Below are 24685 nucleotides of genomic sequence, written 5' to 3'. Positions count from 1 at the left end.
ATTTGGTGGCTCCTGGAATTCCTGTCGGTTTTGGAGCTCCAGGATGGCACAACCTGGAGCAGAATGTAAAAATAGTGAATATCCAACAAAAAACCCCATGATCCCCAGAGCCAGGCTGCCCCCCCATTTCTGTGCAGCAGTGACACAGTTCTGGCTCTTACAGCAAAATGAAATATTTTATAGGATATATTTATTTCTATTTGTAATGTATTATATAGAGTATGGAGGTGTATATATAGTAAAATACATATTTAGCATTATCTATATAAAGAGTACAGAGTATATATTTATATTTATATTTATATTTATATTTATATTTATATTTATATTTATATTTATATTTATATTTATATTTATATTTATATTTATATAAATACTAATATAGTGTTTATATATATTAATATACTAATATATTTAAATTATATTATAAATACTAATATAGTATTTATATTCATAGTGTCTATATAGTATTTTTAAATACTAGTATAGTATACATTTTATAGTATATACTTATTTATGTTTATAATGTGTTGTGTAGATGTATATATAGTAAAATACATATTTAGCATTGTATATATCAATTATGTAGACTAAATGTATATTTTTATTTTACGTTTATTTATATTTATAATATCTATATATTATTTATAAATACTAGTATATTATATATTTTATAGTATATATTTATTTATATTTATAATGTATTATATAGAGTATAGATGTATATAGAGTAAAATGCATATTTAGCATGATATCTATAAATTATACAGAGTAAATGTATATATTTATTATATATTAATTTATATGTATAATATTTATATATTATATAAAATACTAATATAATATATATTTCAAATAGTATTATAAATGCTAATATAGTATATATATTTTATAGTATATATTTATTTATATTTATAATGTATTATATAAAGTATAGATGTATATAGAGTAAAATACATAATTAGAATTATATATATCAGTTATATAGAGTAGATGCATATATTTATTATATATTTATATTTCTAGTATTTATATAGTATATAAAAATACTACTATAGTATATATATACATACTATATATAGTATACTATATTATAGTGCATATTTATTTATATTATAGTATTTATATAGTATATAAAATACTAGTATAGTATATATATATTTATAGTATACATTTATTTATATTTATAATGTATTATATAGAGTATAGAAGTATATAGAGTAAAGTGGTGCTATTATTTTTTATCTTTATAACTCCTTGTAACTTCTTATATTCTTCTTCTTTATTGGCTATTATTGTTTATTCTTTTAGTTTCTGACGACCACACAATATTATCATGAATAAAATTCTCCCTTTCTCCATGCCAGGAGCTGGAACGAGCCCGGGGCTGGGGAGCTGTTGCCATCTGCAGGCAGCTCGGGAACAGATCCCTGTGGATACTGGGGAGGGTGGATCACTGGATACTGGTGCAACTGGGAGAGTCTGGGATCCAGGAGCGCCCAGGAGAGCATCCCTGCTGTTTAACCCCGTTATCCCAAATCCAGCAGCATCCTGGTTGTCCCAGCAATGCCTCAGGGCAGGGACTGCTCCAGCCCTGGGGCAGTTTTGGGTTCCTCACAAGGACATGGCAGGGAAGGGAATGGGATTGGAACAGCTGAGAGAGCTGGGAAAGGGTTTGGAGAATTCCTGAGAGAACTGGGAAAGGGTTTGGAGAATTCCTGAGGGAGCTGGGAAAGGGTTTGGAGAATTCCTGAGGAGCTGAAAAAGGGTTTGGAGAATTCCTGAGGGAGCTGGGAAAGGGTTTGGAGAATTCCTGAGGAGTTGGGAAGGGGCTCAGCCTGTGGAGAAAAGGGGGATCAGGGGTGTCCTTGTGGCCCTGCACAACTCCCTGACTGGAGGGAGGATTTATCCCAGGAAACAGGGACAGGAGGAGAGGGAACAGCCTCGATTGCACCAGAGAAAGTTTAAACTGGATATTGGGAAAATTTGGGACAATAGTGGAGTTGCCATCCCTGGAGGGTTTAACAGCCCTGGGCAGGTGGCACTTGGGGACACGGGGCAGAAGGGCCTTGGCAGAGCTGGGAATGGTTGGGCTGGATGGCCTTAAGAGGCTTTTCCATCCTCAACCAAGCAGTGATTTCCTGTCATTAATGACCCGATGATTCCCTTTCAGACAAAACATGAATTCCATCCTTCAGCCGAGTGCAAAGGGCTCTCCGGTGAATCTGGGGTTCTGCTGTGGCTGAAATGAAAAATCTCCATGACAAAAGGGTTCCAGTGCCAGGACAGCTCCGTGCTGAGCACACAGTCCCAGCCCCCACTGCCAGGCTGGCACGGGAGCCCCAGGGCTCTGCAGCACTCACTGTGGCTCTCTGAATGCATCCCCAGCTCCCCCTGCCCTGCTCTCACCCCTGATCCACCCTGGCTGAGCATTCCCCCTTGTGCTGTGATGCTGCAGGGCCAGATGCACCCAGAAAATAAAACCAGCCTCTCACTGAGCTTTCCCAAAAAAATGGGAATGCCTGCAAGAGCTGAACAATCCAACTGAGCACTGCAAACCCTTCTCACCCTCCTGAGAAGACACAAATAGCTGGGAGCAGAAAAGTGGGAGATTCTGGGAGTTTACAACAGCTTTTTGGTGCCTCTTTATTTTCTGTTTAGTGATCTGGTAAATGCATTATTCAAATAGTACCCAAAAAGTGAATGGGTAGTCTGCTGTAAGTAGTAATAACAACAGTAACAACAATAATAATAACAATAGTAACAATAGTAATAATAACAATAATAACAATAATAACAATAATAACAATAATAACAATAGTAACAATAGTAATAATAATCATCATAACAATAATAACAGTAATAACAATAATCATAGAAGAAAGTGAAGAAGATTAACAGAAGAAGGAGATGGAGGAGGAAAGGAGAAGGAGGAAAAGAAGATTCAAAGAAAAGGAGGAGGAGGAGGAAAAGAGGAAGAAGAGAAGGAAGAAGAAGAGGAAGAAAGAGAGAAGGAGTTAAAAAAAAAAAGGAGAAGAAGAAATGCCATGAACTTCAGTGCTGAAAAACCTCCAGAAGACCCAGATGCAATCTGCCAGGGAAGAAAGAAGAGATGTCTCCTCTCACCTCCTCACATACTCGTTTCCTCCATGTATTTGCTTCAGGCTCTGCATTTCTATGATTTATCCCCATTCTTAAGACTGGGATGATTGTGGGGCTCAGAGGATGGACCTGCAAAATTAGAGGGGTTGTGGGAGGCTGGCACTGCTCTGGGTGCCTCCAGGGCCTGATTTTTAGGTGGCAAATACCTAAAAAAACCACCCTGAGGCACCCCAGGCTCTGCATGCCAGCCCTGCAGGGGTGCTTGGCCATGTCCCCAGGGCTGGAATTCCCCTGGGATCTGCCTGCAAGGACCTGTCCAGGGCTCCAACCAGCAGCTCCAGTTTCCTTTTCCCCAGAAAAGCCTGGTTTATAACGTGCCAGCAAAGCTGTGTCTCCAATCTGTCACTGTCCTTGAAAAAAAAAATCTGATTTATGCTCTGAGAAACTGAACCCCAGCCTCCCTCAGCAGACTCCAGTTAAACTGGGAAGGGTTTTGATGTGAACTGGGCCAGTTTTTGCTGGGGGTGAATCAGACCCTCAGAGGAAAACTCAAAATTGGAGAGGTTTGGGTTGAGCTGCTGTGAATCCATGAGCAAGGAGCTGGGGCTGTCCCAGAGCTGGGACAGCTCCTATTTATTTATTGCTCATTTATTGCATCATCCTCGGGCCTGGGGACATCTGGAAAACTGGGAAATGATGGCTCAGCCACACTTAGGGAGCTCTGAGCAGCATCCCAGGGATGGAGCTGGGAAAGACAAACCCCTCTGCACCCCCCACCCTCCCTGTCCTTTCTCTGCTGCTTTGCTTTCCTTTCCTCATTTACCCTCCCCTGTGGGTGATTATTTACCCTCCCAACTGTCACTGAGCCATGAACTTTTCCCTCTCCCTTCAGTTTGTTCCAGGCTGGATTTGTTGCCAGGTTCCTGGACCAGTTGTTTACAGGGGATTTCCTTCCCTGGCACTTCCCTCTCTGCCCAAACCGACCCCTGAAGTCACTTTTTCATTCTCCCATTAAAATTTGGTTCATTTTGTTGGGTTTCCATCAGTTTTACACCCCCCAGCTGTGACAGCTCCTTCCTTTGAGATGGAGTTTCCTGGGAATATGGATTTTCCAGAACTCTGTGGTGTCCTGGGGCTCCACAGGGCTGGGATTTAAGGGGGGAAGATTTGAGGGGCTCCCAATCCAGAATATTTCCAGGAGCAGGGAGCTGAGCACTTGATGGTGCCTGGAGCTGCATTCCGAGCCTGTATTTGCTCAAGTACTTGAGTTTGTTTCTAGAGATTCTTTCAGTTTCTGCTCTGACACACAAAAAGGTCCCCCCAGAGCTGCTGTGGGTGGGCACAGGGGCAGGGGGGGATCCTGAGCTGTGGACTGGGGCTGGATCAGCTCTTGGAATAAGAGAAATGTCCTTAAACCACACTCTTTTTTTTTTTTTTTTTTTTTTTTTTTTTTTTTTTTTTTTTTTAAGTCTGAATCTACTGCAGGTTTGGGCTGGTTTTTTCTTTCTTTTAGTTAAACTTTGTTCTTTTTATTTTTTTCTTCCCCCAGGCAGCTCTGCCAGCAGGAGGCAGATCCTGACGTGCCCAAGGCCAGGCTGGACAGAGCTTGGAGCAACCGGATCCGTGGAAATCGTCCCTGCCCGTGGCAGAGGGGAGGTGGAACGAGAGGAGCTTTAGGGTCCCTCCCACCCAAACCATTCTGGGGTTTTAGAACGATAAAACACGTGTGTATAATACAAATATTCAGATAGTTAACACCTCATACGCCCAGAATATCAATATTATCTCTGGGTAATATTATTTTATTATTTTAAAATTTTATTATTTTATTATGTTATTATTTTATTATGTTATTATGCTATTGTTTTATTATTTCATTTTTAATTATTTTCATTATTTCACTTATGTTATTTCAATTATTTCATTAAATTATTTAAAATATTAAGTTACTAACTATATAGTAGTTATTTTATTCTTTATTATAAATGTTTAATTATTGTCTTCATTATTTTATTATTTAAACATCTGGATAAAATTCATAAATTCATTCTATTTATGGATTATACTGGCTCTATATTATATTATATCCGCATTATATCTATATATATAGATATGTATATATCTATGTATCTATATCTATAGATATCTATAACTATATATCTATACATCTATATATGTATATATCTATATCTATATATAGATTTCTATATACCTATAATTATATATATAGATATCTATATATCTATCTCTATAACTATATATATAGATATCTATTACTATATATCTATATATATAGATTTCTAGAGACCTATAACTATATATAGATATCTATATATATAGATATCTATATATCTATATTTCTATATATCTATATCTATATCTATAACTATATATCTATATATATAGATTTCTAGATACCTATAGCTATATATATATCTATCTATATATCTATAGATATAGATTATAGATATATAGATATATAGATATCTATAGATATATAGATATAGATATTTAAAAAAATATATATATATATCTTATATCCGTGCAGATACTCGGAGGGAGGGTGGGATGTACGCACAGCACCTGAGCTCGGAGCGGGGATGGGAACGAAGGGGGCGATCGGGAGCTCCGTGGGCGTGTCCGTGGGCGTGTCCGGGGCGTGTCCGGGGCGTGTCCGGGGCGTGTCCGGGGCGTGTCCGGGGCGTGTCCCCGCCCCGCGCTCCCGCCCCCCCGCGCGGAGGACGCGGCCGTTCCCGCTCGGTGCCGCCGAACGAGCCGCGGCGATGTCCGGCCCGGCCCAGGAGCCCGACAGGTGAGCGGGGACGGGCTCCCTGCTGTCCCCGTGTCCCTCCGTGTCCCCCCGTGTCCCCCCGTGTCCCCCCGTGTCCCCCCGTGTCCCCCCGCCATCCCCCGGGGCTGCGCGGCGTCCCGGCCGCCCTCCCGCTATTGTCCCCTCTCGCTGTCCCGCTGTCCCCCTGCACCCCCAGCCCCGCCCCCGCATCCTCCCATCCCCCACCCCACCTGCATCCCCGCATCCTCCCTCTCCTCCATCCCCCCTCCATCCCCCCCCTTTTCCTGTGCTCCGAGCCCGGAGGGTCCCTCCCATCCCTCCCATCCCCAAATCCCCCAAATCCCCATCCCGCTGCTCTGGGGTATCCCAGCCCTGCCGTGCACCTGCAGCCGCTGCAGACAAAGCGCTGCTGCTGCTGCTCCGCTCCGCCCGCCCCCCGAACCCCCGAACCCCCGAACCCCCGAACCCCGAGCACAGCTCGTGTTTATCTCCCCTCCTTTATCGCGCGTTCCCTGCCGCCTCCTCCCCCTTTCGGTGCCGTTCGTGGTTACAGTTATTAACTGCACAATGCCCGCTTCTTTAACTGCGTTTTTTGTTTCTTTATTTCCTTCTTCTCTCCCCGCTCCCCTCCCGTTTCTGCGCTGTTTGCCAGCGCGGGAGGAGGGAAATGCAGCTGGAGGGGCTCGAGGGAAGCCGTCCCAAAATTTGCAAGCCAGCACTTGATGGAAGGGTTGAAGGGTTGCACAAAGATCTCTTAGCTTGGCTGCCAGCCCTGGAGAGCATCCAGCCTTCATCCAAATCCTCCAGATAAATAAATTTTGTTGGTGGCTTTTTATTTTATTTTTTTTTCAAAGATACAGTTTGGAAGAGCAAACTGTTGTGTAATTTTTTGTGGAGGAAAAACTTTCCCACTTCTTCCTGCCCTTGACCCAGAAACTTTTGCAGCCCCTTTGCTGTGCTTTTTCAGGATCCTCCACCTGGCATCCCTTTCTTGACTACCTCAGGAATCCTATTGTTGATTTTCCTGCCATTCCCATCTATTTATTTCTTTTTCAGTTTTGTGGCTCAGTGTGGCCCTGAGGCTCTGGATGCCCACTCATTCCAGGGACACCCAGGATGGCCAAAATCAGCCCCCTGAGCTGAGCAACTGCCAGAGCTCAGCTTCACCATCCCCAGCATCTCTGGGATTGCTCTGTGACCATCACCACCTCAAAAAAAAAAAATAAAAACTATAAAAAGGCTGGATGTTTTTTCCCTGCTTGCTCCTCCAGCTGCCCCTTGGCAGGGTGGAGGTTCTGGAATATTTCCTGATGCCACCACAGTGCAGGAGAGCTGGATGTCACCTGCTGCTTTATGGTGACTGCACCCAGGGCCATTCCCTTCCTCAGGGCAGCTGGATCTGCCTGGCAGATGTTGTGGAGCTCCTGGAAAAGGTTTCCAAACAGGATTTTAATCCATGAATGATGAACACAGCAGGTTTCTCCTTTCCAGGAGTGGAGGGAGGCTGGAGGTTGGTGTGAATTTGCCACAAATGGGTTTGCTGGAGTCCAGAGTTTATCTAATTTTCCTTCCTGGAGATTGGTTGGATTGTTCCCAAAAGAGGCTGGAACCAGGAGCTTGTGCCAGTGGGAATTGTGTCCAGCAGAGGCAGCTGTCCCCAAAAGGCTCAGGAGAGAGCCAGGGCAGGGGTGATGCTAATATTTAATTAATATTTAACCCCCAGCCCCCATCCCAAGGCAGCTCCCAAGCCTGGGAGGGATGGCAGCAGGCAGGAGCTGGGAATGCTGCCCCTGGGGAGCTGTGGGAAGGATGGCAGAGCTCTCACCTGTGTCTGCTTTTGTCTTCCAGCGGGGCTGAGTCCCTCTCCTCGGATGAAAAAGGTACAGGGATTCTGGGAAATGCTCTTCCTTGGGAATGGGTATTCTAAAACTGGCTTTAAAACCAATTGGAAAGGTTCAGGGATTCTGGGAAATGCCCATCCTTGGGATTGGGAATTCTAAACTGATTGAAAAGGTTCAGGGGTTCTGGGAATGGTCATACTTGGGAATAGGAATAGGATTTCTAAAACTTGCTTTAAAACCAATTGGAAGGGTACAGGGATTCTGGGAAATGCTCTTCCTTGGGAATGGGAATTCTAAAACTGGCTTTAAAACCAGTTGGAAAGGTACAGGGATTTTGGGAAATACCCATCCCCTTGGGAATAGGGATTCTAAAACTGGCTTTAAGACCAGTTGGAAAGGTTCAGGGATTCTGGGAATTTCCCATCCTTGAGAATGGGAATGATAAAACTGGCTTTAAAAACCAGTTGAAAATGTACAGGGATTCTGGGAAATGCCTATACTTTGGAATGGGAATTTTAAAATTGTTTGAAAGATACAAGGATTTTAGGAAATGCCTGTCCTTGGGTATGGGAGTGGGAATGGGAATGGGAATTCTCTTACTGGCTTTAAAAGCCTCGGTGTAAACCCTTCATTTATGGATTATTTTGGGGTTTATGCTAGTTTTTAAAATCCCTGTTCTTTTGTTATTTATTCCCTTTCTCTGATTACAAAACTGGCAAATCCTTCTCTAACTTTCATTCCCTGCTTTTCTGGTGCAGAGGTGACACCCAACGGGATGGAGGGGTCGGGGTCGGCCGAGGAGCAGCCCGAGGGTGAGCACATGGCTGGGGGATTTCCTCACTCCTGGGATCCTGGTCCTGCACCCCAAATTTCCCCCCAGCCACATCCCAGAGCACATCCCTGCACTGCAGGGCTGCTTTGTGATGATGTTTGTAACAAGGATTGGTTGGAGGCACCTTTGGTGCATCCACACGAGTCACGTCTGGTGGGACAGGCAGCTCCCACCAAGGCTGCTCCCACCTGCCATGGAAAACCCAAATTTAACTGGATGTGCCATGGGTGGAGCTCCAAAACTATCCCAGGCTGTGTAAAACATGAGAATCAAATATTCTGAACACCCTTCAGGGGGGCCAAAGTTTCCCCTGGTGCTGGGATTTGATGCTCTTCTCTGCTTTTCTGTGATTTTTTTTTTGTTTTTTGTTCCACCATCTGATCTGCTGCTGGATCCAAACCTCTGGATGGATCCCTGCACTCACATTCCACCTGTGCCTATTTTTAAGGAGAAGCCAGTTCTGAAGACAGCTCCAGCAGCAGCTCAGAGGAGGAGTCGGGTGAGCAGAACATTTATTTACTGTAATCCCTTTTTTAAAGCTGATGTTCAGTTTAATCCAGCTGCTGCTCCTGGGTGTAACATCACAGTTTTTAGGGAATGCTAACTGCTTTCCCAATAAAATTTTTGGGAGCCAGTGATTTCCTGTCATTGATCAAAGGGCAGCAGCTTGGAAGAGGAGTCAGGTAGGCAGAACATTGTGATTTATTTACCTGTAATCCTTTTTTAAAGCTGATGTTCAGTTTAAGCCAGCTGCTGCTCCTGGGTGTAACCTCACAGTTTTTAGGGAATGCTAACTCTGATTGCTTTCCCAATAAAATTTTTGGGAGCCAGTGATTTCCTATCAAGGGCCAAAGGGCAGCAGCCTGTGCTGCTTTCACCTCACAGACACAACACCCCAGGCACAATACCCAGGGATATTTTTACACCACAGCAGCTTTCCAAACACCAAGAGGCCATAAATTTCCTCAAAACTGGCAGCAGAACTGGCCAAACAGGATGGATAGGAAAAGAATTAAAGGAAGTGTTTGCTGTCGGTGGCTTTGTGCTTCCCTGGGTTTTGCTGCCAGTGGTTTATTCTGGTTTATGTAACACTGCTCATTAAACAATTGCAATGTTTTTTCTCTGCAGATGCAGAGGAATGGGGTGGGGGAAGGCTGGGGGAGTGTGGGTTTATTGTCCCTGCTAACCCTTGCTCAGCAGGAGGAAGCCTGAGGGCTGGTGTGGGATGGCAGGAAGGATTTCTCCTTTGGGAAAAGGAGGTGCTGCAGAGCATCCCTAGGAAATGAGGGGTGGAGGCCACTCCTTGCACGTGCAGGGACTGTTCCTGCCCTGCTCAGGGGCTGGGGCAGCAGGGCCTGGGCACACAGCCAGCCTGGCTGATGTTTGCCAGGCTGTTTGAGCACAGCCTTCCCTGGCTGTCCCAGGGGGGGCTGGAGTCCAGGACAGCTCTGGGAGAGCCTCCAGGGTCCAGGAGAGCTCTGGGACAGCCTGCAGGGTCCAGGAGAGCTCTGGGAGAGCCTCCAGGGTCCAGGAGAGCCTCCAGGGTCCAGGACAGCTCTGGGACAGGATCCAGGGTCCAGGAGAGACCCCAGGATAGCTCTGGGACAGCCTCCAGGGACCAGGATAGCTCTGGGAGAGCCTCCAGGGTCCAGGACAGCTCTGGGACAGGATCCAGGAGAGCCTCCAGGATCCAGGACAACCTCCAGGGTCCAGGAGAGACCCCAGGATAGCTCTGGGACAGCCTCCAGGATCCAGGAGAGACCCCAGGATCCAGGAGAGCTCTGGGACAGGATCCAGGATCCAGGAGAGCCTCCAGGATCCAGGATAGCTCTGGGACAGGATCCAGGATCCAGGACAGCTCTGGGACAGGATCCAGGAGAGCCTCCAGGGTCCAGGAGAGCTCTGGGACAGGATCCAGGGTCCAGGAGAGCTCTGGGACAGGATCCAGGATCCAGGAGAGCCTCCAGGGTCCAGGACACACTCCAGGATCCCTTTTTCCTGGGAGGGAGGTGGGATGGGAAGCAGCTCTGCCACTCCCCTGCTCCCAAGTGCAGCCCTCAGGACACACAGCCTTTGGCCTGAAGTGTCAGCTCTGCTGGAATTCCATCCTGCTGGATCCAGCCAGGAGAATCCAGGCACTTCCAGATCATTTTAGGGACAAACACACTGCAGACCATGTGGTGGCTGCTCCTTGGGAAAGCTGTTCCCAGTTTCCATGCCAGGGGCTGAACTTTGTGCTTGGCACCATGAGGTTCATCCCAGGATAAATCTTTTTTTTAACCCCTGTGAAAATTCCCAGGAGTTTGGGCAATTTAGGAGTTTTTGGCAAATTTACATCCTGATGTTCAGCTTCAGCCCCAGGCTGTGCAAAGCCTGCAAGGACTCCCAGGAATGTTCTCCTTAGGATTTGAATTTAAGCACATGAAATTGTGGATTTGTCCTGAGTGAATGTGGGAGCAGAAGCCTTCTGAACATTGAGATATTTACTCCAAACTCCTTTTTCCTAGATGAAGAACAGGAGGAGAAGGAATCCCCACCTTACAGCAATGAGTCAGGTAAGAACAGATCTCCTGAGGGTTTTTTTTTTTATTCCTGCCTGTTTAATTACTTGGCTTTTCATGAGCTCATCTTCCTCTTTTCCCACTAGGAGAGAACTTCTTGCCACCCTGTGAGCACTGCAGGAATGAAAATGTAGGTTTGTGAGAAAAAAAAAAAACCCACCCACTTATTTTGCATGAGATCATTTGCAAACTGTAATTTTACTCTCTCCTCACCTTTTTAATGATAATTTTTAAAAAAATCTATTTGCAGGACCAGAAGGAGCAAGTGACCCCCAGGAGACTCGCTGGAGGACAATTTATGTATGAATTTTTTTAATATAAAGGGTTTGATTTTACATTGTTTTCATCAAGTCTTTGGTTGAAGTGAGAAACAGCTCATTTGTTGCATTTGGATTTATACTGGAAGCTGCACCCAAATCCTTAAAAATCACAGTTTGGAGCCTGTGCTGCCTCCAGATCCTGCTCCAGGACAGCTCCTGGGAGGGTTTTTCAGGATGCTGCCTTGTCTTGCTGCAGCAGTTAACAGCAGCCCCATTGTTCTGTGCTTATTTCAGCCTGGATGCACACGTGGCATCCTGCCCTGCATTTTCCTGGGATGCAGCCCTGACCTCCCCCTGTCCCTGGGATGTCCTGCTGGGTGTGGATGTTACCCATGGGAAATGTTGGCTCTGGCACCGAGCCCTTCATGCGAGAGCAGCTCCTGCCACAGGAAGTTTTATGCAAAATGCTCAGTTCCAGCTGTTTTGCATAGGCTGGGTGGGCCCTCACCAGCTTTTACCAGCCCAGTGCCAGCTCCAAAGCAGCCTGGAGCCCACGGTGGCTGCTGTGCAGTGGAGATAAAGCAGGAGGGGGTCACTCTGTCTGTCTCTTTTTGGCTGTCTCTTTGCAGGGTGCAGCTGGATGCAGAGGGCTCCTACCAGTGCAGCATCACAGGGCTGATTTTCGAGGTGACAGGTGCAGCCAGGATCACCTATTCCCTGTTATCCTGGAGCAAATATGCCCAGCTGGTGGAGAAGCCCTGGATTGTGGGGGGGCCCCTGTTCGACGTGCGCTGCTCGGTGCCGGCTGTGCTCAGCTCCCTGCAGTTCCCCCACTGCCTCTGCCTGCAGGGTGAGCCACCTGGGAAAGTCCAGACTGCACCTACAGAGAGGTGTTAGAGCTGGAATTAATGATAGCAGAGAGATAGGCTTTGCTGGAAGTAATTAAGAGTTAGTTAAAAAAAAAAAAAGCCGGATTGGAGGTGGTTAGCCCAGATTTAAATAATTAATTGCTTGTCATGTTTATGTTTGTTGAGCTGTGTTTGTGGTGAGGAAGGGAGAAACTGATAAATAGATCTAAAGGAACACAAATAATTGCAAATCTTTTACATCTGGGGGCAAAACCCATTCAAAAGTCACAAAACAAGAGATGAAATTGGAGTTCTCCCAGAGCTCATTAATGTCATCTGTGGGAGAGGTTGAAAGTTCAGAAGGAGGAAGACTCACCTTACTTCTTCTTTTTACAACCCCTCCCCATAAAAAGGATCCTGGCCCAATTGAGGGAGCAAACCACACATGCTTAACAGCCTTTCCAGCTAATTACCATGGAAGCAGGGAATGGGAGGTGTTAGTGTTAGGAACATGTAAATATTTAAACCCTTTGTAAATAAATAGGCTGTGGAATTGCTTTGGATAAACTTTGCAGTGGGTATTAGGGGGCTGCCCCATGCTGAAATAAGCAGACACTTTCTAACTTTAAATTAGAAATTTTTTCTCTGTCACAGTTGAGTATTGATATTAGACCAATATCCATATTTTGGTAAATCAGGGGGTGCCAGGTTGTCCTGGTTTGGAGGACAGGTGTCTGCCAGTAAAGGCAGCAGCTTCTCTTTGAAATGGAGAATGGAAACCCCCTCCCTCCAAATTATTAAAATTTTAAAATGAAGGAGCTCTCAGGCAAAGAGATGGGAATTAGGAATAACAGTTCTTGACTAGGAACATTAAAATAGCAATGCAGTATTACACAGAACAATCCCAGCCCTGCCAGAGTCAGAATCCAAGCTGACACAGTCAGTCAGTCAGGGTGTTGGCACAGTCCCATTCAATGGTGGCTGCATCCTCCTGCAGGGGCAGATGTGGTTCAGCTGGAGCAGTGCTCCTGGAGAAGGTGCAGTTTCCTCTGAAGCTCCAGGGATGATGTGCAAAGGTCTGGTTTTCCTCTGGAATCCAGTGGAAAGAAGGTGCCTTGGTGTCCAAAATCTCAGTTTTTATCTGGATAGGAAAGGCTTGGCTGCTCCCCTGGCTGGAGCATCTCCCAGTGGGATGATGGAATTTTATCAGTCATGCCCTGGGACTCAGTGGCCATGAACAGGAGATATCTCCTGGAGGGAGGATGGGCTGTGGGAAGATAAAGATGATTGCCCAGCTGGTTTAAAGATGGCCCATGAGCAGATAATGTGTGCCAGGAGATCAGGGGCACTGCCCCACTGGTTTAACAGGTGGGGACAGAATTCACATTTCTGGTCACACCAAGCCCACACACAGGGACCCCTGGGGACGTTCTGAGCCCTGCTTTGTCCCCACAGATGGTGCTGGCGTGGCCTTCAGGCTGCTGCACGTCAAGGCCGGCGGCGCCGCCATCGAGCCCTCGGCCGCGTTCTCGGCCTCCCACGTGCGGTGGGTGGTGACCTCCCTGTCCCCCGTGGGGCCCCTGATCCAGAGCCAGCAGCCCCTGCAGTACCACGGGGCTGTCATCCTCTACAAGGCCATTGATGAGCACCCCTCGCTCTCCTTCTGGGTCTACCTGGCCACCAACAACGACTCCTTCATCAAGGTACAGCCCAGGCCGTGCTGGTGTGGGTTGGGTGGGCAGGGAGCTGCAATCCCATCTCCCTGCAGTGATAAACTGCTGGAATTGGCTGCCCAGGGAGGTGATGGAGTCACCTGGATCTGTTTAGAAACAGCCTGGTGCAATCCCATTTCCCTGCAGTGATAGACTGCTGGAATTGGCTGCCCAGGGAGGTGATGGAGTCACCTGGATCTGTTTAAAAACAGACTGAGTGTGCTATGGGTTAGTTGAGGTGTTGGGCAGTGGGTTGGACTCGATGATCTTGGAGATTTCTTCCAACCCAGTGATTCTGGGATTTCAGCCCTGCCATGGCAGGGACACCCCCACCATCCCAGGCTGCTCCAATCCCACTGTCCAGCCTGGATTGGGCACTGCCAGGGATCCAGGGGCAGCCACAGCTGCACCTGTGCCAGGCCTGCCACCCTCCCATGGAGCAACTCCATCCCAATATCCCATCTAAACCTACAGTCTTGGAATTTGGAGCCATTCCCCCTTTTTTCCTGTCACTCCATCCCTTGTAAATTGTCTCTCTCTAAGCTTTTCCATTTCCATTCTTTATCCAAATCACTTTTACCAAGTAACAAGAGGAAACAGCCTCAAGTTGTGCCAGAGGAGGTTTAGATTGGATTTTAGGGAAAATTCCTTCAGGAAAAAGGTGGTCAGGCATTGGAGCAGGGCAGTGTGGAGTCCCCAGTGAAAATTTGGGGGGACAGTTAATTCATCCACGTGCCACCAACTTTCCTGCTGCCAGGGGTCAGCTCAGGAATGACCTCTGAGGAGAGCAGATGTGTCTGCAGAGGAAGGAGAGGCCATGGGACTAACCCTGGGGAAAATTCCAGCTTTGGAAAATCCCTTGCATTGCCCTGCAGTTGGTTATAATGAGGAAATTGGGTTTGTGGGATCATTCAGGGCTTTAATTTACCCTATAACAGTGAGGACAGGGACAAAAACCTTCCTTTTATTCAGGTTGCAAACTCTTTTCTCTCATTTCACTCCCGTGGCAGAACAGCTGGAGAGGTTTAGTGATGCTTTTGGAGTGTGGTTATTCCACAGCTTTTTGGGAAGTTTGTGGAACAGATCATGGCTGTTCTGTAGAGCTGGGCCCAGGGAACAGCCCAGAGAGCCACCTGAACACAGGTTCTAAATGTTGATTTCAATGAGTAACATTGAAATACTAAGCTTGGAATTGCATTTTTAAATTTTAGGATATCTCAAAGTATGTGAAGCACTCGAAAAGGAAATTTGTTAAAATTGAAAAGCCTGCTGTATGCCAAAAATTACTGCAGGAGGGAAAGAAGTACAGACTGATCTGTGAGCCAGAAGCTGAAATAACTCCTGTGGTGAGTCCTTTACACAGCCCCCTGCACTGCAGCTCAGAGCCCTGAAATTTTGGGATGAAATCCTGATGCTGAAGTCAACAGCAAAACTGGGCAAATTGGAGTTCGGGTTGGATCTCTCCCAACAGCCCATTGCCTTCTCTTTTGTTTATTTTAGGTAAATATTTACTTTTATTTTACATAAATATCTACTGTTATTCTGCATTTCTGTTGTGTAGGAGATTGAATTTGTTGATGGATCACTCCTGAAGCTGAAGAGTTACTTTGAGGTGTATTTGGAGAAGCCTGATGACTTCACCTTGTCCCTGGTGGAGCAGGACTCAGATGAGACAGTCTGGAAAGCCAAACTCAGAGAGAGTGAGTCCTGGGGATGGGGGGAGCTGAGATCCCATCCAGTTCCACCCCCAGGGAACCTCCCACTGTCCAGGCTGCTCCTGTCCATGGGCACTGCCAGGGGCAGCCACAGCTGCTCTGGGAATTCCCAATTCCCAAAATCCCGTCCAGCCCTGCCCTGTGGCAGTGGGAATTCATTCCTTGTGTGCTGTCCTTCCACCCCGTGTCTCTCTCCCTCTTTTCTCAGCTCCTTCAGGCCCTGGAATGCCCCAGTGAGGTCACCCCAGAGCTTCTCCAGTGCAGGCTGAACAATCCCAGCTCTCCCAGCAGAGCTGCTCTATCCCTCTGATCATGGAATGGTTTCATTTGCAACTTAAAGACCATTCAGTTCCAACCCTCCTGCATATTATTCCATGTTATAATATGTTATTCCATAAATTATCCAAAGAACTGTGTAATGTAATATTAAATTGCTTTATTTTTGCATTACAACCTGCAGTCTCTTGCCTGTTTGGGCCTGCTGCAGCACGTTGAATAAAAGGGGAAAATCTCATTTTGTCAAACCTGAGGGGCTGGAATCCAGCCAACAGCTTTGCTGGGAATTCCTGGAGCTGGGAATTCCTCCCTGACCTTTTCTCCTGTGCCCTTTCCCAGGGGATTGGATCCATTGTGGGCAGAACATGAACGAGCAGAGGAGGAGCACAGCCAGTGAGTGACTGCAGATCATTGGGGGGGGCCCTGTCCCCTGTGCCCCTCTGGGGACAGCAGTGACAGCACCTCTGATCCCTCCCCAGGTGTGAAAAAGAGAAAGCCAGCCCTCAGCATCCTGGAGGAAGAGGAGCTCCACTTCAAAAAGCAAAAAACTGGCAGCACTGCAGGTGGGAGCTGGCTGGGGCTGGTTTTGTGTCCTGTCATTGAAACTCAGTCACTTCCTCAAAGATTTTTCCCTGTGGAATGGTCCAGGCTTGGGGAGGAGCAGCTGGAAAGGTGGAAAAAGGAGCTGGGGGTGCTGGATGGCAGTTCTGGGGTGGCCAAGCAGTGATTGTCCCCTGTGCTGGCTCTGCTGAGGCTGCTCCAGCCCTGGGACACTTTGGGTTCCTCACAAGGACATGGAGGGGCTGGAGAGTGTCCAGGGAAGGGAGTGGGGTTGGGAAAGGGGCTGGAGCAGCTGAGGGAGCTGGGAAGGGCTGGAGAATTCCTGAGGGAGCTGGGAAAGGGTTTGTAGAATTCCTGAGGGAGCTGGGAAAGGGTTTGTAGAATTCCTGATGGAGATGGGAAAGGGTTTGGAGAATTCCTGAAGAAGCTGGGAAGGGTTTGTAGAATTGCTGATGGAGCTGGGAAGGGTTTGTAGAACTGCTGATGGAGCTGGGAAGGGTTTGTAGAATTCCTGAAGAAGCTGGGAAGGGTTTGGAGAATTCCTGATGGAGCTGGGAAGGGTTTGTAGAACTGCTGATGGAGCTGGTGAGGGTTTGTAGAATTCCTGAGGGAACTGGGAAGGGTTTGGAGAATTCCTGATGGAGCTGGGAAAGGGTTTGGAGAATTCCTGATGGATCTGGGAAGGGGCTTAGCCTGGAGAAAAGGGGGATCTGGCTCTGCACAACTCCCAGACAGGAGGGGACAGCTGGGGGGTTTTGGGATTTATCCCAGGGACAGGAAGAGAGGGAATGGCCTCAGGCTGTGCCAGGACAGGCTGGGGGTGGGTTTGGATAAATCCATGTTTCTCAGGAGTGGGAGCACGGTGCCTGACAGACCAGCAGCTGCTGGCCATTGCCAAGCTCCTGGACCGGCGCTGGAGGGAAATCGCCATCGAGTGCCTGCAGGTGGAGATGAAGGACATCGAGGACATCAGGGCCATGGAGGAGGAGGTGACCATGCAGAAATTCCAGGTGCTGAGGAAGTGGAGAGACAGGGAGCAGGGCAGTGGCACTGCAGAGGCTCTGCAGAGGAGCCTGGGGGAAGAAGCCACCTACGAGATCCTGCAGGCGCTGCAAGGTATCAGCTCCTCTCACTGAACCCATCCCTGGGTTCTGGGAATTCCAGCAGGGAATTTACCAAACCCCCAGTGCGTGGTTTACTATGGAAGTCAAAATTATCTCCCACTTTCAGCAGTGACTTTAAACTTTGTGGTGTTTTTATCCTTCCCTTCAGGGACTGATACAAAATGAAGAATATTTTTTGCTCTGAGTGTGGAGAGCACTCCCAGCATGACCTGAGTGTCCAAACCAGTTCTTGGGATTTCAAGGAGCTGTTTGGGTCCTTATTTCTTGATTTAATGGCTAATTAATGGTTAATTAACACCTTCCCTGATGGATGGCTTGGTGGATTTCCCAAGGGAGCTCCCCCTCCTTTCTGTGGAGTTCTTATGTTCAGTTCACCTTCTGCAAATCCAAATTATTCAAGGAGCTGGGAATTATCCCTGCCCATGGCAGGGTTTGGAATTAATTGACCTTTAAGGTCCTTTCCAACCCAGACCATTCCATAATTTTATGGACTCAGCCAGACAAGGGGAATTGTCCTCAAAAATTAAATGGATTTTTTTTTTCAACAGCAAAACTTTGTCCTTTCTTAATTCCTTTACTTAGGACAAAAGGAGATGGCCTCAGGGGAGGTTTAGATTGGATATTGGGAAAATTCCTTCATGGCCTGGCACAGTCACCACCCTGGAGGGATTTCTCAGATGTGGGGGACATGGGGCAGGGTGGTCTTGGAAGAATGGTTGGACTGGATGATCTTAGAGGCCTTTTCCCACCTAATTCCAGGATTAATTCTCCTTGGAAACAACCTGGCTGGAAAAGGTGGAGAGCTCTCCCTCACTGAGTGTGCCTTGTGCTGCCTGGGGTGGGTGGGAGGGTTTCATCCATTTATTTTTCAACTTAAATATCTTTAAATTCAAATTCTCCCAGAGAGTTCCAGAGATCCCATAATCCAGGTGTGTTTCCCTCTTCCCTCAGGTTTCTCAGCTCAGAGCTGAGCCAAGGAAGGAGGAGGAGGAAGAGGAAGAGGAGTGGGAGCTTCCCAACCCAGCCATTCTGCTCCCCTGGGATCCTGCTGGGATTCAGGAATATTCACCACTCAGCAGGAAATTCAGGCAGGATCCTCCAGAGAAACAAGAATGGAATTTTGTGTGGATAGAAGCCACTTCCAAGACTTCCAGGAGAGGTGGATCCTGGAATTCTGCACTTCACCCCCAGGGAAAGCCACAAACACTGGAAGAAACCACTTGGTCTTTTTCATCAAAAAGAAAAAGATTTTTATTTCCATCAGGGAAAAAAACCAGGGTGAAGAATTCCCCTGGAAACTTTCATCCCCTTCCCAAAAGCACTGAACTGCCAGAATCATGAGGTACTTTGGATTTCTCATGGATCAGGGAAGAATAATCCTGAACTTGTACCAAATCCCTTTGCAAAATCACTGTATATATGGAATTATTGTATAGATCCTCAACATCCAGTCCTTGTTAAGCTGTGCTTCTGCTTCCTGAAATTCCCAAAGGTTGGGAACACCCCTGTGAACTGCAGGCAGCTTGGAATTTCCCCATGGAATTTCTTCTCCCCTTTTTTCTGTATAGTTTGTCTCCATTTTTTACGTTGTATAATTCTTTTTTTTTTTGTACGAGAAACTTTTTATACTTCTTTTTTTTTATTTTTTTACTTGTTTTATTCAATCTTGAATAGAATTTAGGTGCTTAAAATGTGAGGAGCTGAAATCCCTGTGGTGAAGGATTGGAAAAAATTTGGGAAAAATGGAATTTGCAGAAGAGAGGAGTAACCAGATCCAGGATTGTCTTGTTTTTAAGGCCGTGGGATATTGGGATCAACTCCCTCTGTGTATGTTTGGGAAAGGAAAACATACTGCTGAAAAATAAGGATTAAACAGGAAAAATTTCCATGATTTCCACCTGAAGTTTGGTTTTTTACTTGGATGAAGTGTTGGGAAGTTGTTGAATTCCTGGGAAGAGGAGGATGGAAGTTGTTCCTCAGTGTCTGGAAAAGCTAGAGCTGCTACCAAAAGCATCCAAGGGATTTTTTTTGGGATGGAAATCCCAAATATCCCATCCCATTCCAACCCCTGCCAGGGGCAGGGACAGCTGTCCTATCCCAGGTTTGTCCAAGAAGAAAACTTGGATTTTAAACCACACCAATCACAAGGAGGTGGCTTCCCATGCCAGCAACACCCAAATTATTTCCAAGGATTTGTGTTGGATCCCAAGTGACAAAAAAACCCCACAGTGATTTGGATTAAACATTGATTTTATTAAGCAATAAATAGAATAAATAGGGTATATCATAAATAAATCATGGACTTGAGTGGAATATCATAATAAATAAATCAGGGAATATAATCATAAATAAATCAAGAAATATCATCATAAATCAGGAAATAGAATGGAATATCATCATAAATGAAGGAATATCATCATAAATAAATCAGGGAATATAATCATAAAAAAATCAAGGAGTATCATCCTAAATAAATCAGGATTTAGAAAGGAATCTCAAGTAAATCAAGGAATATAATCATAAATAAATCCGGGAATAGAATGGAATATAATAAATATAAAAATATCTTCATAAATCAGGAAATACAATAATAAATCAAGGAATGTAATCATAAATAAATCATGAAATAAAATCTCAAATCAAGGAATATCATAAATCAGGGAATAGAATGGAATATCACCCTAAATCAGTCATGGAATAGAATTGAATATCATCCTGAATCAGGGAATAGAATGGAATCTCAAATCAAGGAATATCATAAATCAATCAGGGAATAGATGGAATATCACCCTAAATCAATCAGGGAACAGAAAGAATGTCCTGATTTGGAAGGGATCCCCAAGCAGAGGGATTATCATCAATGGCTCTCAATTCCTGAGAAATCGGAGTCGATCCGGATAAATTGGAGTTAGGAACATTTTGCTTTCCCAAAAATCTGGGAGTTTAGGGGGGTTTGAAAGGCACAGCTCCCAGGCTGCTGATCCTGCTGCTCCCCAGGATGTGTTTGGGGTTTGGGGTTCAGAGGGAGCTCAGGAAGTTCAGCATCCTGCTGATGGTGACGCTGCGGATGCGCAGAGCCTGGAGCAGCGCGCAGAGCCGCAGGCGGGCCGGGAACGATCCTGATCCCGGGGATCCTGATCCCGGGGATCCCACTGATCCCAGTCCCAGTGATCCTGATCCCAGGGATCCCACTGATCCCAGTCCCAGTGATCCTGATCCCAGGGATCCCACTGATCCTGATGATCCCGATCCCAGTGTTCCTGATCTCGATGATCCCATTGACTCCAATGATCCCAATCTCAATGATCCTGATGTTCCAAATCCCACTGATCCCGATGGTCCCAATCCCGATGATCCCGATGATCCCAATCCCGATGATCCCGATGATCCCGATGATCCCAATCCTGATGATCCCAATCCCGATGATCCCGATCCCAACGGCGTCTCCGGAACTTTCCCAGCGCAGCTGCCCAGGGCCTGCACAGGATTAAAAAATGTCTTAAACCAAATAATTCCTTGGGGTATTTATCATTAATAAAGTGAGGGGAAAATCTGGGATATTTAATTTATCATGAATAGGGTGAGATAAAAAATTGGGATATTTAATTTATCATGAATAGGGTGAGGAAAAAAATCAGGATGTCTAATTTATCATTAATAAAGTGAGGGGAAAATCTGGGATGTTTAATTTATCATGAATAGAGTGAGGGAAGAATTTCGGATATTTAATTTGTCGTTAATAAAAGGAAAAAATTGAGGATATTTGATTTATCATGGATAGACTGAGGGAATAATCTGGGATATTTCATTTATCAGTAACAGACTGATGGAAAAATTTGGGATATTTAATTTGTCATGAATAGAGAGAGGAAAAAAAATGGGGATATTTAATTTATTGTGGATAGACTGAGGGAATAATCTGGGATATTTCATTTATCATTAATAGACTGAGGGGAGAATTTGGGATATTTAATTTATTGTGAATAGAGTGAGGGGAAAATTGGAAATATATAATTTATCATTAATAGAGTGAGGGAAGATTTTGGGATATTTAATTTGTCATTAATAGAATAAGGATAAAATTTGAAATATTGACTCATCATTAATAAGGTAAAATTTCAAATATTTAATTATTGCACTTATAGGACTGAGGCTAAAATTTAATTTATCAGCCTTTGCTCCATCCTGTATCACATCCAGTGCACAGGGATGTTGCATTCAATATTTGGAGGAGAAATTGAGCTTTTTTTATTCCCTATTTCCTGGATTTTGGGGTAAATGGGGGCAGAATCCTCACCTCCAGCATCCCATCGAGAGCCCCCAGCAGCTGGGGGTCCTGCAGGTTCCCCAGCTGGGCCCTGTAGGTTCTCACATCCTCAGAGATGCCCTGCAGGCATTTTCCCTGGAAAAAAAAAATTAAAAAAATTGGGAATTGTCAGGAAATGTGGGAATCTGCTGCCCCTTTAAACACAAACAGAAAATGTGCTGGGGAATTTATTTACCTTATCAAAAGTTGATCTTTCCAGGACTGGGCAATTTCCAGGCTGCAAATTAAATGAGGAATAAGATTTGTTGTTTAATGGGAGTGTGGATTTATATATTCCATGAAACTAAGAGGGAAAAATTTGAATTTTAGCTCCAATTTCTCTGCTTTACCCCTGGCTCCTCAGCTGTGCAGGCTCTGAGGGTGTTGATTTGGTTCTCAGTGATGTCCTCCAGATCCACCTCCTCAAGGGTGCACTCAAACCCCAGGGTGTCGAGTTCCTGGGGTGAAAAGGGAATAAAAAAAGAATTAAAAAGTGTTCTTGACAGCTCCATCATACAGTTTATATATTTTTATACATTTATACACAATAATTCCATGTGTCCCAGCTGTCCCAGGAAAGAGGCTCTGGGAGGACAGTGGTTAAATATGAAATATTTACATCAGGAATCACCCCAGGTTTTGCAAAAATTTGTTTTTATATTTTATTGGGAATTGCTTTAAATTATTGCCAGATATGGAATTTGTGGAGAATTTCATGGCAGGCGAGTTTCAAATGGGAATGATCTCTTAGAGTAAAAAATAACAAATGCAGCGTGGGGAGCAGCAGCTGTTTGGTGCTTTGGGGTGATGGTGCAGAAGCAGCAGGAATTCTGTCAAAAACAGGGAAAAGGAAGAAGCTGAGCAGAGCAGGAGGGGCAGGAGGGAGCAGGGAGTTCCAGCTGCTGGGGACATCCTGGGGACATCTCTGACATCCTGAGGGCACCACTGACCTTTTGGGAACATCACTGACCTCCTGGGGCCACCACTGTCAGCTGGGGCTACCATTGATCTCCTGGGGCCATCCTGACATCCTGGGGCCACCAGTGACATCCTAGGGACATCCCTGCCCTCCTGGGGCCACCAAGGACATCTTGGGACCATTCCTGACATCCTGGAGACACCCTTGACTACCTGGGGACATCCTGACATCCTGGGGACATTCCTGCCCTCCTGGGGCCACCACTGTCCTCTTGGGGCCACCACTGACATCCTGGGGACATCCCTGACAGTCTGGTGACATCCCTGAGATCTTGGGGACCATCTCTGACATCCTGGGGACATCCCTGGGATCCTGGGGACCAGCCCTGACATCCTGGGGACATCCCTGACAGTCTGGTGACATCTCTGCCATCCTGGGTACCACGGTTACCCCATCCCTGCCTGGCTCGGTGCCACCCCCACCCCCCTGGGTGCCACCCCAGCCCCATCCCCGCTCGGTTCGGTGCCACCCCCGCCCATCCCCGCTCGCTCCCGCTCCCGTCCCGCTCCCCGCGCACCTTCAGCCGCTGCAGGAAGGCACCGGCGGCTTCCAGCAGCTCCCGGGAGCGGCTCAGGCAGCGGCAGGGAGCGGTGGGCAGTGCCCGGACAGGGCTGGACAGTGCCCGGACAGGGCTGGACAGTGCTCGGACAGATCTGGGCAGTGCCCGGACAGGGGTGGGCAGTGCCTGGATAGGGGTGGGCAGTGCCTGGACAGGAGCGGGCAGTGCCCGGACAGGGGTGGGCAGTGCCCGGACAGGGGTGGGCAGTGCCCGGACAGGGGTGGGCAGTGCCTGGATAGGGGTGGGCAGTGCCTGTACAGGGGTGGGACGTGCCTGGACAGGAGTGGGCAGTGCCTGGACAGGGGTGGGCAGTGGCCGGACAGGGGTGGGCAGTGTCCGGACAGGGGTGGGCAGTGCCTGGATAGGGGTGGGCAGTGGCCGGACAGGGGTGGGCAGTGTCCGGACAGGGGTGGGCAGTGCCTGGACAGGGGTGGGCAGTGCCTGGACAGGAGCGGGCAGTGTCCGGACAGGGGTGGGCAGTGCCCGGACAGGGGTGGGCAGTGCCTGGACAGGGGTGGGCAGTGCCTGGACAGGAGCGGGCAGTGTCCGGACAGGGGTGGGCAGTGCCCGGACAGGGGTGGGCAGTGTCCGGACAGTGGTGGGCAGTGGCTGTACAGGGGTGGGCAGTGTCCGGACAGTGGTGGGCAGTGGCTGTACAGGGGTGGGCAGTGTCCGGACAGGGGTGGGCAGTGCCCGGGCCGGGGGCAGCAGCAGCAGCAGGCACAGCAGCAATGCCCGCCCGGCACCGCCAGGCGGCGCTGCCCGCCCGCGCCCGGTGCCGCTCCCGGTGCCGCTCCCGGTGCCGATCCCGGTGCTCCTGGAGCCGCTCCCGGTGCCATTCCCGGTGTTATCCCTGGTGCTGCTCACGGTGCTGCTGGAGCCCCTCCCGGTGCCATTCCTGGTGTTATCCCTGGTGCCGCTCCCGGTGTTATTCTCGGTGTTCCCGGTGCCGCTCCCGGTGCCATTCTCTGCGCTCCTGGAGCCGCTCCCGGTGCTATTCCCGGTGTTATCCCTGGTGCCATTCCCGGTTGTCCCGGTGCCATTCCCGGTGCCATTCTCTGTGCTCTTGGAGCCGCTCCTGGTGCTGTTCCCGGTGTTACCTCTGGTGCTACTCGCGGATCTGCTGGAGCCGCTCCCGGTGCCGTTCCAGGTGTTATTCCTGGTGCCGCCGCTCCCGCTGCTGCCGCTCCGCTTCATCTTCATCATCATCATCATCAT

The 24685-nt window shown here is 47.3% G+C and overlaps 2 protein-coding genes across 2 annotated transcripts; one reads left to right on the top strand and one right to left on the bottom strand.

Moving 5' to 3' along the window:
• Positions 1-5691: 5691 nt before the first annotated feature.
• On the top strand, positions 5692-19514 carry CARD8 (caspase recruitment domain family member 8). Its single transcript, XM_056499153.1, has 15 exons — positions 5692-5914; positions 7742-7773; positions 8493-8546; positions 9015-9065; positions 11074-11121; positions 11214-11257; positions 11378-11427; positions 12017-12237; positions 13691-13938; positions 15159-15293; positions 15509-15647; positions 16278-16331; positions 16418-16501; positions 17349-17615; positions 18575-19514. Exons 1-15 carry the CDS (start codon positions 5703-5705, stop codon positions 18592-18594), a joined length of 1659 nt encoding a protein of 552 aa, XP_056355128.1. The 5' UTR covers positions 5692-5702; the 3' UTR covers positions 18595-19514.
• A 1115-nt stretch (positions 19515-20629) lies between these two features.
• On the bottom strand, positions 20630-24685 carry IL12A (interleukin 12A). Its single transcript, XM_056499135.1, has 7 exons — positions 24093-24685; positions 23426-23477; positions 22280-22387; positions 22126-22167; positions 21921-22025; positions 21030-21100; positions 20630-20741 (listed from the first exon to the last, which is right to left on the bottom strand). Exons 1-7 carry the CDS (start codon positions 24683-24685, stop codon positions 20642-20644), a joined length of 1071 nt encoding a protein of 356 aa, XP_056355110.1. The 3' UTR covers positions 20630-20641.

This window comes from Oenanthe melanoleuca, chromosome 9 (genome assembly GCF_029582105.1).
Source record: "Oenanthe melanoleuca isolate GR-GAL-2019-014 chromosome 9, OMel1.0, whole genome shotgun sequence".
NCBI classification, from domain to species: domain Eukaryota; kingdom Metazoa; phylum Chordata; class Aves; order Passeriformes; family Muscicapidae; genus Oenanthe; species Oenanthe melanoleuca.
This window is presented reverse-complemented; position numbering and strand designations above follow the sequence as displayed.

Excerpts from the sequence above, each read along its gene's own strand:
- CARD8 (XM_056499153.1), top strand. The coding sequence starts at position 5,703 with ATGGGAACGAAGGGGGCGATCGGGAGCTCCGTGGGCGTGTCCGTGGGC. Across the intron at positions 12,238-13,690 it reads CCACTGCCTCTGCCTGCAGG|ATGGTGCTGGCGTGGCCTTC; the intron begins GTGAGCCACCTG and ends TTGTCCCCACAG. Across the intron at positions 16,332-16,417 it reads GCAGAGGAGGAGCACAGCCA|GTGTGAAAAAGAGAAAGCCA; the intron begins GTGAGTGACTGC and ends ATCCCTCCCCAG.
- IL12A (XM_056499135.1), bottom strand. The coding sequence starts at position 24,685 with ATGATGATGATGATGATGAAGATGAAGCGGAGCGGCAGCAGCGGGAGC. Across the intron at positions 22,388-23,425 it reads CCTTCCTGCAGCGGCTGAAG|GAACTCGACACCCTGGGGTT; the intron begins GTGCGCGGGGAG and ends TTTTCACCCCAG. Across the intron at positions 21,101-21,920 it reads CTCTCGATGGGATGCTGGAG|GCCCTGGGCAGCTGCGCTGG; the intron begins GTGAGGATTCTG and ends AATCCTGTGCAG.